The following is a 12728-nucleotide window of genomic DNA, read 5'->3' as shown; positions in this document are numbered from 1 at the left end:
GGGGTAGCAAGAGGCACGACAGGGAAACAAATTAATAGACATGTGAGCTTGGCACAGTGACTTGGGAGACAAAAACACAGATACAAGATTTACTAAACACAAGAGAAGACTAGGCAGTGAGGGAGGGAGAACTATAATCACAAAGAACTGAAGGCAAACCGAAACACACTTTAGACGAAATAATAACGAAGAACCGAAAAACTACAACCTAACCAGAAACTAAATGATCAAATAAGAACACAAAAGTGCAAAAAAACAAAACAAAACACTAAATTTAGAATATTATTTCAGATGCAAAGCAATCCAAAACATAAACTCTGGATCACTGACTCAGGGCCATGACAAATAAAACCTCACAAGTTGAGGACTTACTGTCTTCCTACAGCCAAAAAAAGTGTTCAGTAGTAATCAGTAATAAATAATAAAATTATAAAAATTTGAGTTATAATACCAAATAATGATAATACTGATAAACTGTAATAACAGTGAATAAAAATCTTAATTACATCTCTGTTTTATTTGGAGTCATTGAAACCAGACTGGTGATGACTATACTTTATAGTCTTGTTATATACTTGTTTTACTAATAATACAGTCACTTCAGGCATAACCTTGATTGGCTCATGCACGATAATAACCTATGCCAGGTATGAGCCTATTCGGTGGAACCTGTCGATTTAAGCAACAGCTAAAGCTTGTGTATTTAAAGTTACTGCAAACCTGCCATCTAGTGATTGAACTCAAAAGTGCAACCAATCCGTATTTCACTGATAAAGGAGTGTTTAGTTTCACTAACACCCGCGTATAATTAAAGAAAGTTACAATTAAAGACAGATGATTTTACACAAGTGTTTTTCCCCCTCTTTCTTTATTTTACTTTTCTGTTTGGTCAGGTGGAACCTTTACACCACAGCATAAGTTGTTTCAGGACGGGATTCTGCCACGTACTCCCGGTAAACGCCAATGTTATGTGCGCATTTGTTTTTTTCGCCGACTGGAAACACGTTTATGCTATAAGTTTGTGCTTGACACGCCGGTCTCTTTGATTTAAACTTGAAGGTGTGGAGCCTGTCATCTGGTAAAAATGTCGGAGCAGTTGTTGCAGTGGTGTGTGGAACAGTTACATCACAAGTTTGGATTGGAGGCGGGTGAAGAAATCGTCCAGTAAGAAAATTTTACCTGCCTGTTATTACTGTCTGCCGTCTGGCTAATTGTAGCATCTGCAGATCAGCTAACTAGTAAGCTAGGCTGCGCTATGGTGTACTTATGTATGTATATGACGTGTCGTTGTCGTTTTTGATACAGCTAATTAATTGTGACACTACAGCTGTATGCCAGTGTATTGACTATTTAGTGGCTCACCGTGAACAAGCTGTTTTGGCTAAAAAGTCAGATTAAACCTTTTTCTACATGACAAGTGTCGAGTGGGACTTTGTGTCTTTATGTATTTTTATTTGTTTTAACTATTAAAAATCTACACACATGGTTTACGTGGTTTACATGGTTAGTGTATGTAAGCGAAACAGTGAACATAGTTTTCTGTTGAGAAATCATAACGTTTTTCATTTGGCAGGTAATAAGCAAATGATATGGACACTAAACCAAGCAAAGTTAGAGTCCACCCATCAGATCAACAGCCTGAAAGCTGATAGTTTATCATAAAGACAGAGATGAAGAACTGCATAAACGTGTACCCTAAAATAAGCTACTTTAACCAATTATATATGAAAAGCTTTTCGTGGACTAATATGGTAAATGGACTGGTATTTATATAGCTACAGTATATATTACTACAAGTTTCGTTCACCCAACCACACACACATTCGTACAAATGCTTTTTTTTTTATACCTAAGCTCCTGATATATTAGCATACTTCTAAAATTACTGAAAGACACATATTTTAAAAGTAATTGATAATTAAATGACAGTTCGTCGCTATTTCTGGTCTTTTAAAATGTTAGGCAATGAATTTGTATAGAAACGTCAATAAATGAAGTTGTGGTGTTGTATTTCCAAGATATATTCTATCAATCGAGAAGGCTGAAGAGATTGAGGAATATGTGGGAGACCTCCTGCAGGGTACAGATGGGGAAAAGGGGCAGTTCATTAACGAGCTCCTCAGCAGATGGAAGAAGACTCAAAGACAGGCAGCAGATACCACAGGTCTTTTCATTCTCAAAGAATCTGTTTCATCACCAGGTAAGAAACAAATTTCATTCAGATAGACTACATAAAAGGAACTACAGTAAAAAAAAAAACGCCTCAGTTGCTCTGAAACAACGTTGATGAAGGTAATTTTTAAAAATATTTTAGATGCACAAGATATGACCCGAGATACCCAGAAGAAATCTAAACGAAAAGGACGCAACAAACAGGAGGTGATGACCGTGAGCCAAGCAGAACCTGTGCCAGAAGCTGTAAAAACCCCCATTGATCTGATGAGGGTGAGTACAAATAATGCCACACTTTTGTTGTCTTCTCACCTGCTTTATGGAGATAATTTGTTACCAAATTGACAGAACTTATAAAATACCAGTCAGACGTTTGGACATGCCTACTCATCAGTGTGTGATTTTCTTCTTTCTTTTGTTTTATTTTAATTTTTAAAAAACTATTTTTTACATTGTAGAACACTATGGACATCAAACCTGTGAAGTAACTTAATATGGTAGTCAGATGGGATGGTGTGTCAATTCAGTGCATTCACAGCCTTTCACAATATCCATATCTAACAAAGACATAAAACTGCATTCATCAAAGCAACGGACGGATTTCCACTGGTGTAATATCCAGTTCAGTAATGAGCAGACTTCTAAAATTACTTGTAACTCTGTTTCTTGTTGTTTAAAGTAGTGGATTTTGCTTTTGCTATTCAGTCATGAAGGGCTGAGTCACAGACATGCTTTTTAATGTTTAATCATTTTTATCTTTTTATGGCCTGTTGATAGAATCTCGCTTATGGCATCCCAAATCCTGCTTTGAATAATTTAAAGTAAACTTTGTTTTCTCTTCATATATTCAGGTGATATTTCTGCGTTCTGATACAAAAAAGAATAAAAATAATAAAGAATCCTTAAAAAAAAAAAAAAAGCGGGATCCAAACTTGTAACTGATATCAATATCATGTTTATTTGTACATGTCCTGTGCCATTTTTATTGTTGTGTTCATTTGTTAAACAGATGTCTTCCTTTCTACTTCTCTTCATTCAATTGTTCTTCAGGCCCAGGAAAATAGTAATACATCATCATCAAAGAAGAAAACAAAGTTTGTCAATCTCTACGCTAAAGAGGGTCAGGACAGGCTGGCTGTGTTACTCCCAGGTCGGCATGCTTGTGAATGCCTTGCCCAAAAGCACAAGCTTATTAACAACTGCATCACCTGTGGCCGTATTGTGTGTGAGCAAGAGGGCTCAGGACCCTGTTTCTTCTGTGGCAGCCTGGTACATATCACTTTAAGTCCTTAGATTGCGTTGTTGTTTTGGGGCTTTTTTTGTCATTCTTCTTGTGCTAAAAGTGTTTTCTGATTAAGGTCTGCACAAAAGAAGAACAGGAGATCCTCCAACGAGACTCCAACAAAAGCCAGAAACTAAGAAAGAAGCTCATGGGCGGTGAGGGTCTTAAGTAGTCAGGACTTATGAAAAGAAACTCTTTGAAAAGATCAACTGGTTTGATACTGTGAGTTTGTTTTTATTTTGGTGACAGACTTCGGAGAAAGAGAATATCTCTCACACCAAGAGGCCACGATGAAGGCTGGGCTGGAGAAAGCAATTCAGCACAAAGACAAACTGCTGGAATATGACAGAAATAGGTATCATAAAACACACAGTTAAGAAAAGAGCTTTACAAGAATGGATAGGTTTACTGCTCTGTGTGCAGTGTTTACACTTTAACAGGACATTTTGATTGCTGTTGAAGATAGTGATGAAAGTTGGTAATAACACTTCACTGCCTCCCTTTAACCCCAGTATCAGAAGAACACAGGTTCTGGATGACGAGTCTGATTACTTTGCCACTGAATCCAATCAGTGGTTGTCACCCAATGAGCGAGAGAAACTGAAGAAAAAGGAAGAGGAGCTGAGAGAGCTTCGCCATGCCTCTCGCAAAGACAGGAAGATCACACTTGACTTTGCTGGTAGACAAGTAATTGAAGAGGGAAACAACCTGAATGAGTATTACAACAAGTAAGATAATCTGACAGCACCTGAATCACAACAGCAATTCCAGATTTATGTTATGTGGTTGTGTTAAACAGCCAGACTTTCTGAAATGTTTCCAATAATTTGCAGGTTGGATGAGACCCTCAAGGCAATGAGCAATGAATCGGTGTCCAAATCACCAATGTATTCTGAAAGAAAGGGTGGACGGCAGGGCCTCAGAGATCTGGTGAATCCCAACATAATGCAATCTGCGCCAGAGGTAACTTGATCCATTCTGAACGTGGTATTTCTTCTTTAATCATTCTTCTTTAGTCATTTGTATTATTTTATAAATTCAAATGAAATATCAGTCAAATCCCTTGAGTTTGCTCTGCACTTTAACCCATCACAAAACAGTGAGCATTGAAACAGACTCTACTGATGTTTCTAACGAATGCCTATTTCAGTGGGTTGATGTTGGAGGGAGTGAAAGCCACAACAAACCAATGGAGAAGGGAAAGAGTGCAATGGAGGACAAGGGAAGAGAAGAACGACACCGGTTGAGGCTCCAAGACAAAGAGCTGCAGGAGATGTCCGATGGCGGCTGGTGCCTCAGCATGCACCAACCGTGGGCCTCGCTACTGGTAAAGGGCATCAAGAGGTAAGGACTGTGCAGTGTGTGTGTGTGTGTGTGTGTGTTGTATATATGATAAACTCCTATAGACACTTGGGTTTTGGCAAAGTGTTGTAATATGTGACATTTTATGTGTGTATGCAGGGTAGAAGGACGAACGTGGTACACGTCACACCGTGGGAGACTTTGGATTGCAGCTGCAGCAAAGAAGCCCACCCCTCAAGAAATCGCAGAGGTGGAAGCTATGTATCGCCACATTTATAAAAAAGGTGCAGATGCTGTACAAAGGAATCATATTGTGAATACTAAAAATGTATTTCTGGTTTAAACAGATTTAAATATGGTGCTGCTGAAGATAGAAAAGAAGCTGCTACAAAATATAATGCATGGGTAATGCTTTCCTTGGCTCAGGAAAAAATTATATAGAAATATTTATGTTAAAAATGCCCCCAGTAGCTTTGTGTGGGCCCTCTTAAAGGCTGTTGTAACAACATTAGCGCTAGGTTTTGTAATAGGCCCTTTGGATCTTATTGCCAAGCTTTGGCCTTTCTCTGTGAAAGCTGTGAAAGGACATAGTGTCTTTAGGGCATATTTAATAAACTTTTTTATTGCACACAGTAAAGTATTTCTAGCAGAAAAGTATATTTGTTTAAATTTGCTAACAAGCACAACTTTCTTTTCATGGGCATGATAAAATGCTGTTAATAACATGTCATAATGGTATCATAATTTAGCGCTGATACAAGTAATATTAATGCTAAACTGGGCTCTGTCATGTTGCTGTCATAAAGTGATACTGATTGCTTTTAATTCCACACATTGTTGATTGAGTGATCCTGGTCTTATCTCCACAGGGCCCATGTTTCCTAAAGACTATCCCACTGGCTGCTTGCTGGGCTGCGTTAATGTGACTGACTGTCTATCTCAGCAGCAATTCAGGGAACAGGTTAGTGAAAGATGTACTTTTACAACCAAAAAAAAAACCAACCAAAAAGTGAAACTCTCAGGTTTCACTACTCTTAACGTTTTCCTTATGACCGATTGGTATTATGGGTTCTGTTTGAAGTCAGTCGTGGGTTCACAGAAACATGAAATGTCTGCAACTGGATTAAAGATGACAGCCTTCCTGTCATCATTTGTGCTTAGTTGTGATCTAAAGTAGTTGTACATTTTAAGTATAAATTAATTCACTTGAGAAAATGTCAATAAATTCTGGGTTTGTACATGAAAAAGGCCATATATAGGGTTTATGTATTTGTCCATGTGAGCCTTGGAGACAGTGTTAAAGTGACGCATCAAACACTTAACTTGTATTAAGTTAGAGACAAAGTTTTGTAATAAGTCTTTTCATTCAGAACTCTGTTAAGTAATGACTCAGTTCCAGTTATAGCAAAAAACAGTAGTGGTTGTAAAAACATTGAGACTTCTCATTGTGTTTGAAATGCCCAGTGGATAATTTTGAGTAATAAGTATGATCTCAAGCTCTAGTCCTAGTATGTCAGTACTGTTTAGTGACTGTGTAGTTGGCTGTTCTGTGTAATTGTGAGTAATTTGGTGCAGTGCCACTTTCTGTCAGCAGAGAGCAGACTCCACCCTTTTCACAACACCTCCCTGCCAGTTTACAGTGTTACACTAGGGGCAGTATCCACCACAGAAACCAAATACAAGCTCTCGTTACACCAAAATACCTCCCACCAGAGTGGTGGTATGTACATTTTACAGTGGTACCAGTCTTTGTGTGTATTTCAGATATGTTCACAGGAGAAAGCGATTCTACTTGAAATGAAATCCCCACCCCTCTTAGCTCACACTGTTAGAGTGACTGCAAACATGTGATGTAGCAAATAATGCTGCTGCTCCATTAGTGCCATGGTCACTGTTGCCTTGTAGGACTAATAAACTGTTTACTTGAGCTTTTGCACCTAAATCAGTTGAATTAATTGCAGTGTTACCAGATATAAGCTGGAAAATGCACCCTACTTTCCATTACAGCATTATGTGGAAACAGAGTGGCTCTCCCCATTTGCTGTGAATGGAACACATTTAAACTTAATTGCATTGCCATCTTCATTTGGCTGTTTTGCCCCCGGCTTTGCAAGACACTGCTCGTCTCAAATCATTCTTTTACAGACTATTAAATGTGTGTATTATATGTTATTATAACACTTCACCAAGAAACGTTGTGTTTTTTTCCTTTAAATTTTCATCTTTAGGTACATGCCTTATTTGATTACATTAGTTACTTTTTATTCTGTACTCTACACCTCTACCTGGTATACTCCATATATATATCGTAACACACGGATACACTCGCATCCATGTAGAATAGTCTTGTTGAACTATTTAAGTGGGGGAATTCGTCAAATTCTACACATTGCATAAACATGCTCTCACCCAGCAAAGCTGCAAAACCTCTTGCACATGTGCATACATGATCTTCTGCCATCTTTAGTGATAAACAAAAGCAGATCACATTTGGAAACTGCACAGTCTTAAAAAAAAGACTCATACACACAGAAAAGGCAATAATCTGCTTGTGGGTTGTTGTATTTCTGCACATCTCTGCATACACACACAGTATCTCCCTGCATAAAGGCAGTTGTTGTTTTGTTTTTTTCTGAGAAGCTGTGTTTTTGGTTGAAAGAAAAAAATAGCCTTAAAAATGTGTCCTGTTTCATGGTTGCATTCTTACTGCTGGGACCTGTAAATCTAAGGGCTTTCCCCTTTTGTACTCTGTCCTCATTCTCTCCTCCACCACTCATTCCACCCAGGGCTGTAAAATCATGTTTGCAGGCAGTGTGGCTGCCCTTTCATCCTGTGAAAGGGTGTGTGTATGTGTGTGTGTATGTGTGACCACTTGCACAGAGCAGCCATAAATAACACCCCCACCTCACACAAGGCCCCTCAGAAAAAAAGAAAGCAAGACACATGTAGAAAAAAAGTGAACCAACTAGAAAAGAATAGAAAAGAATAACAGCACCAAATGCCTAATGATGGTGCTGAACTGTTAGCTTTTGCCTATTGGAGTCGACATTTTGGAAAAAAGGAAAAGCCATTAATGGTTTAGCGTTTGAATCTTGATTCCTTTTGTGTAAGTAGAAGAGGGCATGTTGTGCTAGTGTATAGTAGCACATAGCTGCACTGCTGGGTTGGGAGAGTGGGTGAGGTGTAGGATTTACTGTCCTGTGCTGGCAGCTGTGGGTGGTTAAAAGGGGGGTGGTGAAGGACAGACAGCCATTATTCTTCAGGCTCTTCTAAATCTGTCTCTTCATGATGTATGAAATATTCAGGGAAAGTGGAATGTGGGAAGATCAGGAGAGCATGAGAGAAACACTACTGACTCACAGAAATGGAAAAAAATGTTTTTAACGCTTAAATGTCACTGATCGACGATTCTGTGTCATTGCACTCGTTCCTCTGTTGGGGCGCTATTGCACAACACCAAAACCCGGAAACCCTGCTGACAGACAGTGCAGAAAGACCACCTCAGGCAGAGCAGGATTTCCATCTGCTTGACTTGGACCAATTCTTTCCCTCATTAGAAACTGACTGGTGTATTGATCCGTTCTCCCTGTAATCTCTCACTCCTCCCAGCTTCCCATCCCCCCCTTAGTACTGATAATTGGCCAGCCATTATGATCTGTATTCTGTCTCTCCACTCCTACCCCCCAGTGCTCACTCAGCAATGGGTGGAGATGTATGCCTGACCTGCCTGCTGCAGAGGGGGGTTGGGATAGAGATGGGTATGTTACAGATTGAAAATGGGAATGTTTTTGCTGCAAAAGGCTAAGTGAGATAATTAAGCATCAACAGAGAGGTGCAGCCAATCTGAGCAGCTTTATAGGTGGTAAAAATGTTACAGATTCTTTATGTTGAGTAAAGCTGCTTTAAGTCAAAAGGAATTTCTCTTTTCTTTTTTCCCTTTTTTTTTTTTTTTTTTTACAACACATCCACATATGTGTTCTCTATCTCCACGAAAGCTTCTAGCACAGACAAAGGCACATCAGACCCCATGCAGAGCTTGAATCACACATCTACTTACTCCTGCAGTGAAAAAATTGATTGGATCAATCCACACTCTCATTTAAGGTCTGATTTGTTACCCTGTTTCAAAGACCAGATCACCAGCTGCAGAGATACATGTCTTAGTGAATACAAAAAAAAGGTCTTCATTCATATGATATGACTAAGAGGACAAGAAGTCAAAGTGGGCAATGTGTGTGAGGGAGGTTTGTACATGTATTATCTGAACAAAGAGCCCTACACATTTCCTGATGATAAAATATTAACATAGTAATCTGTAAGTTGCATCATTCTTTTTTTGCACAGTAATCCAGTCTGTGGTATCTCAGATAAGCATATGTTTTTGACCTCAGAACTGTTAACGGCTGGTACGTAACACATTTCCCAGCTCACGTACCTATCAGTTAAATGCATATTCGTGACATGACTCGAAACCAACTGTTAAAGTTTTTGTTTTGTTTTTTCTTTTGTCATTAATTCCACTTTAAGAGCAAAGAAATGTACCTTTATTTCACGAATGATTTATTTATTTTTGTTGTTAGACAAGAACAGGCTTTGATGTGTCACAGCAGGAATAACACAAGTTAAAATAATCAGGATGGTGGCTGAATTTCAGTTAGCTTCACTTTTAGGGTATTGATCTTGAGCATGCTCACTGTCACGCTTTCATTACTAGAATAAAGCAAATATTAATGTTAGAAGTTAACGATACTTTGCCGACATACTGAGTCAAAACTTACATTTGGGTTTTAAAAGGAAATGCAAGCACTGAAGTGAGTGCTAACTCAGGTGAAACTCTTATTTACAGCATAGCATGTAAAGATAAGAAGATTTTATATAAAAAGCAAGAATATAAAAGGATTTTCTTATGGTGTTCATCTGCTGCATGAATAGATATATATGTTATAGTATACCATCAGCATATATGTTTAGTTGACAACAGCGGCATATGCATATATTTATTGTTTGCATCTGAACACTAGTGAGAAAGTCAAAGAGCCATTATACCGCAATAATTAACAGTAATAAATAAAAAAAAAGCACATACAAAATTAAGTAATTCTGGAATAACCCACTCAGCATGACACATATGACACAAAAACAAATCTAAAGTCGGAACGTGGTGTGAGCACTTTTTGACTAGCAGGTTCTTCCCAGCATCTTAGTTCTCCGGAGGATTTAGGCTGCCTCAGTGCCTTTGGCTTCTTCATGTAATCCCAGACTGACTCAGTGTTGATGAGATCAGGGCTCTGTGGGAACCATACCATCTGTTGCAGGACTCCTCGGTCTTCTTGTCACTGATAATTCTTTATGGCCCTCGCTGTGGTATGGTTGGGGTATTTGTCCTGCTGCAGACCTGCTGAGTTTAAGACGATCAGGTGTCTCTCTGAATATACTGCAGTACATCTTTTTCCCCCTTTTACTGAACATGGGTTGCTGAGTCAGATGCTTCACAGTTCAGATTTTACTGATCGCAGACTCATACTGCCAAAATAGCTGAGCGTTGTTCTATGTCTGCCTTTCCCGCTACCTTAATCTCATCTAATCTAATCTGCTGTGCATTGGTCAGTTAATAAAACGAGGCTTTAAGTTATTCTTCACTGTGGCTTCAAGCCTATTTTTGTGGAATTGTGTATGTAATCTTATTCTAGCTCAGTATATATATTATATATACTGCAGCTTGGTACATCTGTGCACACTAGCACATGTGAGATAACTGAAACCAGGCTTATACCACATCACACAGCTGCAAGGCTACAGCCACTTATCTGTTAAAAGAAGTGCTGGTTCCTGTGGAATTCCATTTGTGTAAGCTCTGCCTCTGACCTCCAGAGTGGAGCTCCTGTGCTTGTTAGGCCTGCTGGAAGCTCAAACTGATGCCTGCGTTTCCTTGTGTGGTAATGTGATATTTATATGCTGAAAGCCTTCCTGCCAGCATGCCACACACGCACATACACTCACACTCACAGGATATATTGGATGCATTCCAAAGGAAGGGAAGTCAGGCAATGCTGTTTTTTTTTTCATGCCCCTTTTCTCTGTAACATTGTGTGAATCCTTAGCAGTGGTTGCTTCCCTCTCTTCCTCCTCTCCTCCCCCCTGCATTATTCCATCCATATTTTTCCCTCTCTAACAGTATGTTTTACAGGTCAGTGCGGTGAAGTTGTGTGTGGATGCAGAGAATTCAGTTTACGCTCAGTAAACAGACATGCAAGCTCATACTCAATCATGCATCTTTGGGTCTTGCTTTTGCTCCCTGCCTCTTTCTGTGCAACCTCAGTCACACACTAACACGCTGACATTCCTCCCCTTCCTCCCTGTTCCTTGCTGGGCAGTTTGCCACGGCAGAGAGGTCAGACATCATGTGATTCTGCAGTGGTGTGTAGAATGCATTCAGCTCTGGGTCCCCAGGCACTGGATGACAACCAACCGAACCTCAGTCACAGGTTTTCCACAGCATGAAAAATACATAGAACCATCTGCCAGACTCGAAATGGCCTGATACACCGTTTAGAATTTCACTGCAGTCCACAGACCACTTAATTAAATGTCACACAGTTTCTACTGTTGGGGAAACTGCCTGTTAATACCCATTTATTATCTCTGCTTCTTCTCTATTTTGTTCTGCTCATTTAATAGGACTTGTTCCTCTCTCAGTATGCTGATCACAGGAACTCGGAACAATGATAAAGCCAATGCGAGAAATATTTCACGCAGCTCCCTTTTGATGGTTTGAAAGACAGCACCGTTGATGAAAATAAGTCAGAATCAAAGAGAGTAACTGAATATCAACTTACTTGAAGTCTTGAATGCAAAACAGGTTCAAATCCTTCTTTTCTCTTTAAAAATGGTGTGATGTGTTTTTGCTCTTTTAAGTCAGAGCTTTTCAACATATTTCTAATCCACAGCAGTCTTTTCCCTTTTTTGAAGAGATAAAATATCAGTGAAGTCCTAGTCGCTTCTAAACTGTAGTCTCCTGGAATATAAATGGTGAGGGTGTACTTAATTACATGGTTGTTTTTAATATATCAATGAAAATCCTCTGTGACCAACTTTGTCCTCAGTAACTGAAAAGCAAGCTCTGTTGGGTTGAGATCAGGTCCCTGATTTAGCCATTGAAAAATATCCAAATTTTTGGTTTGGGTCACTATTCCTTTGCTCTGTGAAGCTCTGTTAGATCAGTCTTGAAGCATCTGGCTGAATCTGAGCAGAGAGCATAGCCCTTACACTTCACAATTCATCCTGCTGCTTCTATCACCAGTCGCATCATCGATAAACACTAGTGACTCGGTTCCACTAGCAGTCATATATGCACATGCCCTTACATTGGTTCTGCCATGTTTGACAGATGATGTGTATATTTTTGATCATAAGCTGTTTCTTTCCTTCATATTTTTTCCTCCTGATCGTACTGTCATGGGTTAAGCTTGGTTTTTTCTGTATAAAAACGTTTTTTCTGGCAGTCTAATCTCACCTTCTTGTTCTTGAGTGCAGTTGGTGGTTTGGACCTTGTTGTAAACCCTTGGTATTTCCATTCATCGTGGTGTCTAATGGTTTAACAATGATTGCTTAACAATTTGAGTGTTCTTGACTTCATTAGATGCTTATTTATTAGTTTAGTTGTTTTCAGTGATCTTTCTGACACTTTGAATCAACTCCAGTTTCTCTATTTACATAAGGCGCATCAGATTATAAGGTGCACTGTCGATGAACGGGTCTGTTTTCATACATAAGGCGCATTAAGCGAAACAAAACAGTCAGATAAGTCAAACTTTACTCAACTCATTCTTCTTGCTTCCTCCACTTCCATACCATTGATTCATTAATGTTGAATTCTCTCGCAGCTGCTCTATTCCCATGTTTTTGCAGTATTTTAATAACTAACCTCGTATTGTGGATGGATTATCTGAGTTGTTCTCCTGACTGAAGTTTG

General features: G+C 39.1%; 1 protein-coding gene across 3 annotated transcripts in view; it reads left to right on the top strand.

Moving 5' to 3' along the window:
- Positions 1 to 953: 953 nt before the first annotated feature.
- trip4 (thyroid hormone receptor interactor 4) overlaps positions 954 to 12728 on the top strand; it is an 83125-nt gene continuing 71350 nt past the window's right edge. For 2 of the 3 annotated variants that reach the window (XR_013911706.1, XM_026162642.2), the window contains exons 1-11: positions 954 to 1164; positions 2019 to 2200; positions 2315 to 2445; positions 3223 to 3441; positions 3531 to 3609; positions 3704 to 3809; positions 3967 to 4182; positions 4288 to 4417; positions 4605 to 4798; positions 4916 to 5040; positions 5626 to 5717. Coding sequence is in view for 2 of the 3 variants with exons in the window: in XM_026162642.2 (XP_026018427.2) it covers positions 1085 to 1164; positions 2019 to 2200; positions 2315 to 2445; positions 3223 to 3441; positions 3531 to 3609; positions 3704 to 3809; positions 3967 to 4182; positions 4288 to 4417; positions 4605 to 4798; positions 4916 to 5040; positions 5626 to 5717 (1554 nt within the window). In the remaining variant the exon portion in view is untranslated. The remainder of the gene's footprint in view (positions 1165 to 2018; positions 2201 to 2314; positions 2446 to 3222; positions 3442 to 3530; positions 3610 to 3703; positions 3810 to 3966; positions 4183 to 4287; positions 4418 to 4604; positions 4799 to 4915; positions 5041 to 5625; positions 5718 to 12728) is intronic. The other variant, XM_026162635.2, reaches the window with a different exon arrangement.

This window comes from Astatotilapia calliptera, chromosome 1, assembly GCF_964374335.1.
Source record: "Astatotilapia calliptera chromosome 1, fAstCal68.1, whole genome shotgun sequence".
In the NCBI taxonomy this organism is placed as follows: Eukaryota; Metazoa; Chordata; class Actinopteri; order Cichliformes; family Cichlidae; genus Astatotilapia; species Astatotilapia calliptera.
The sequence above is the reverse complement of the archived record's forward strand: the minus strand, read 5'-3'. Positions and strand labels throughout refer to the sequence as shown.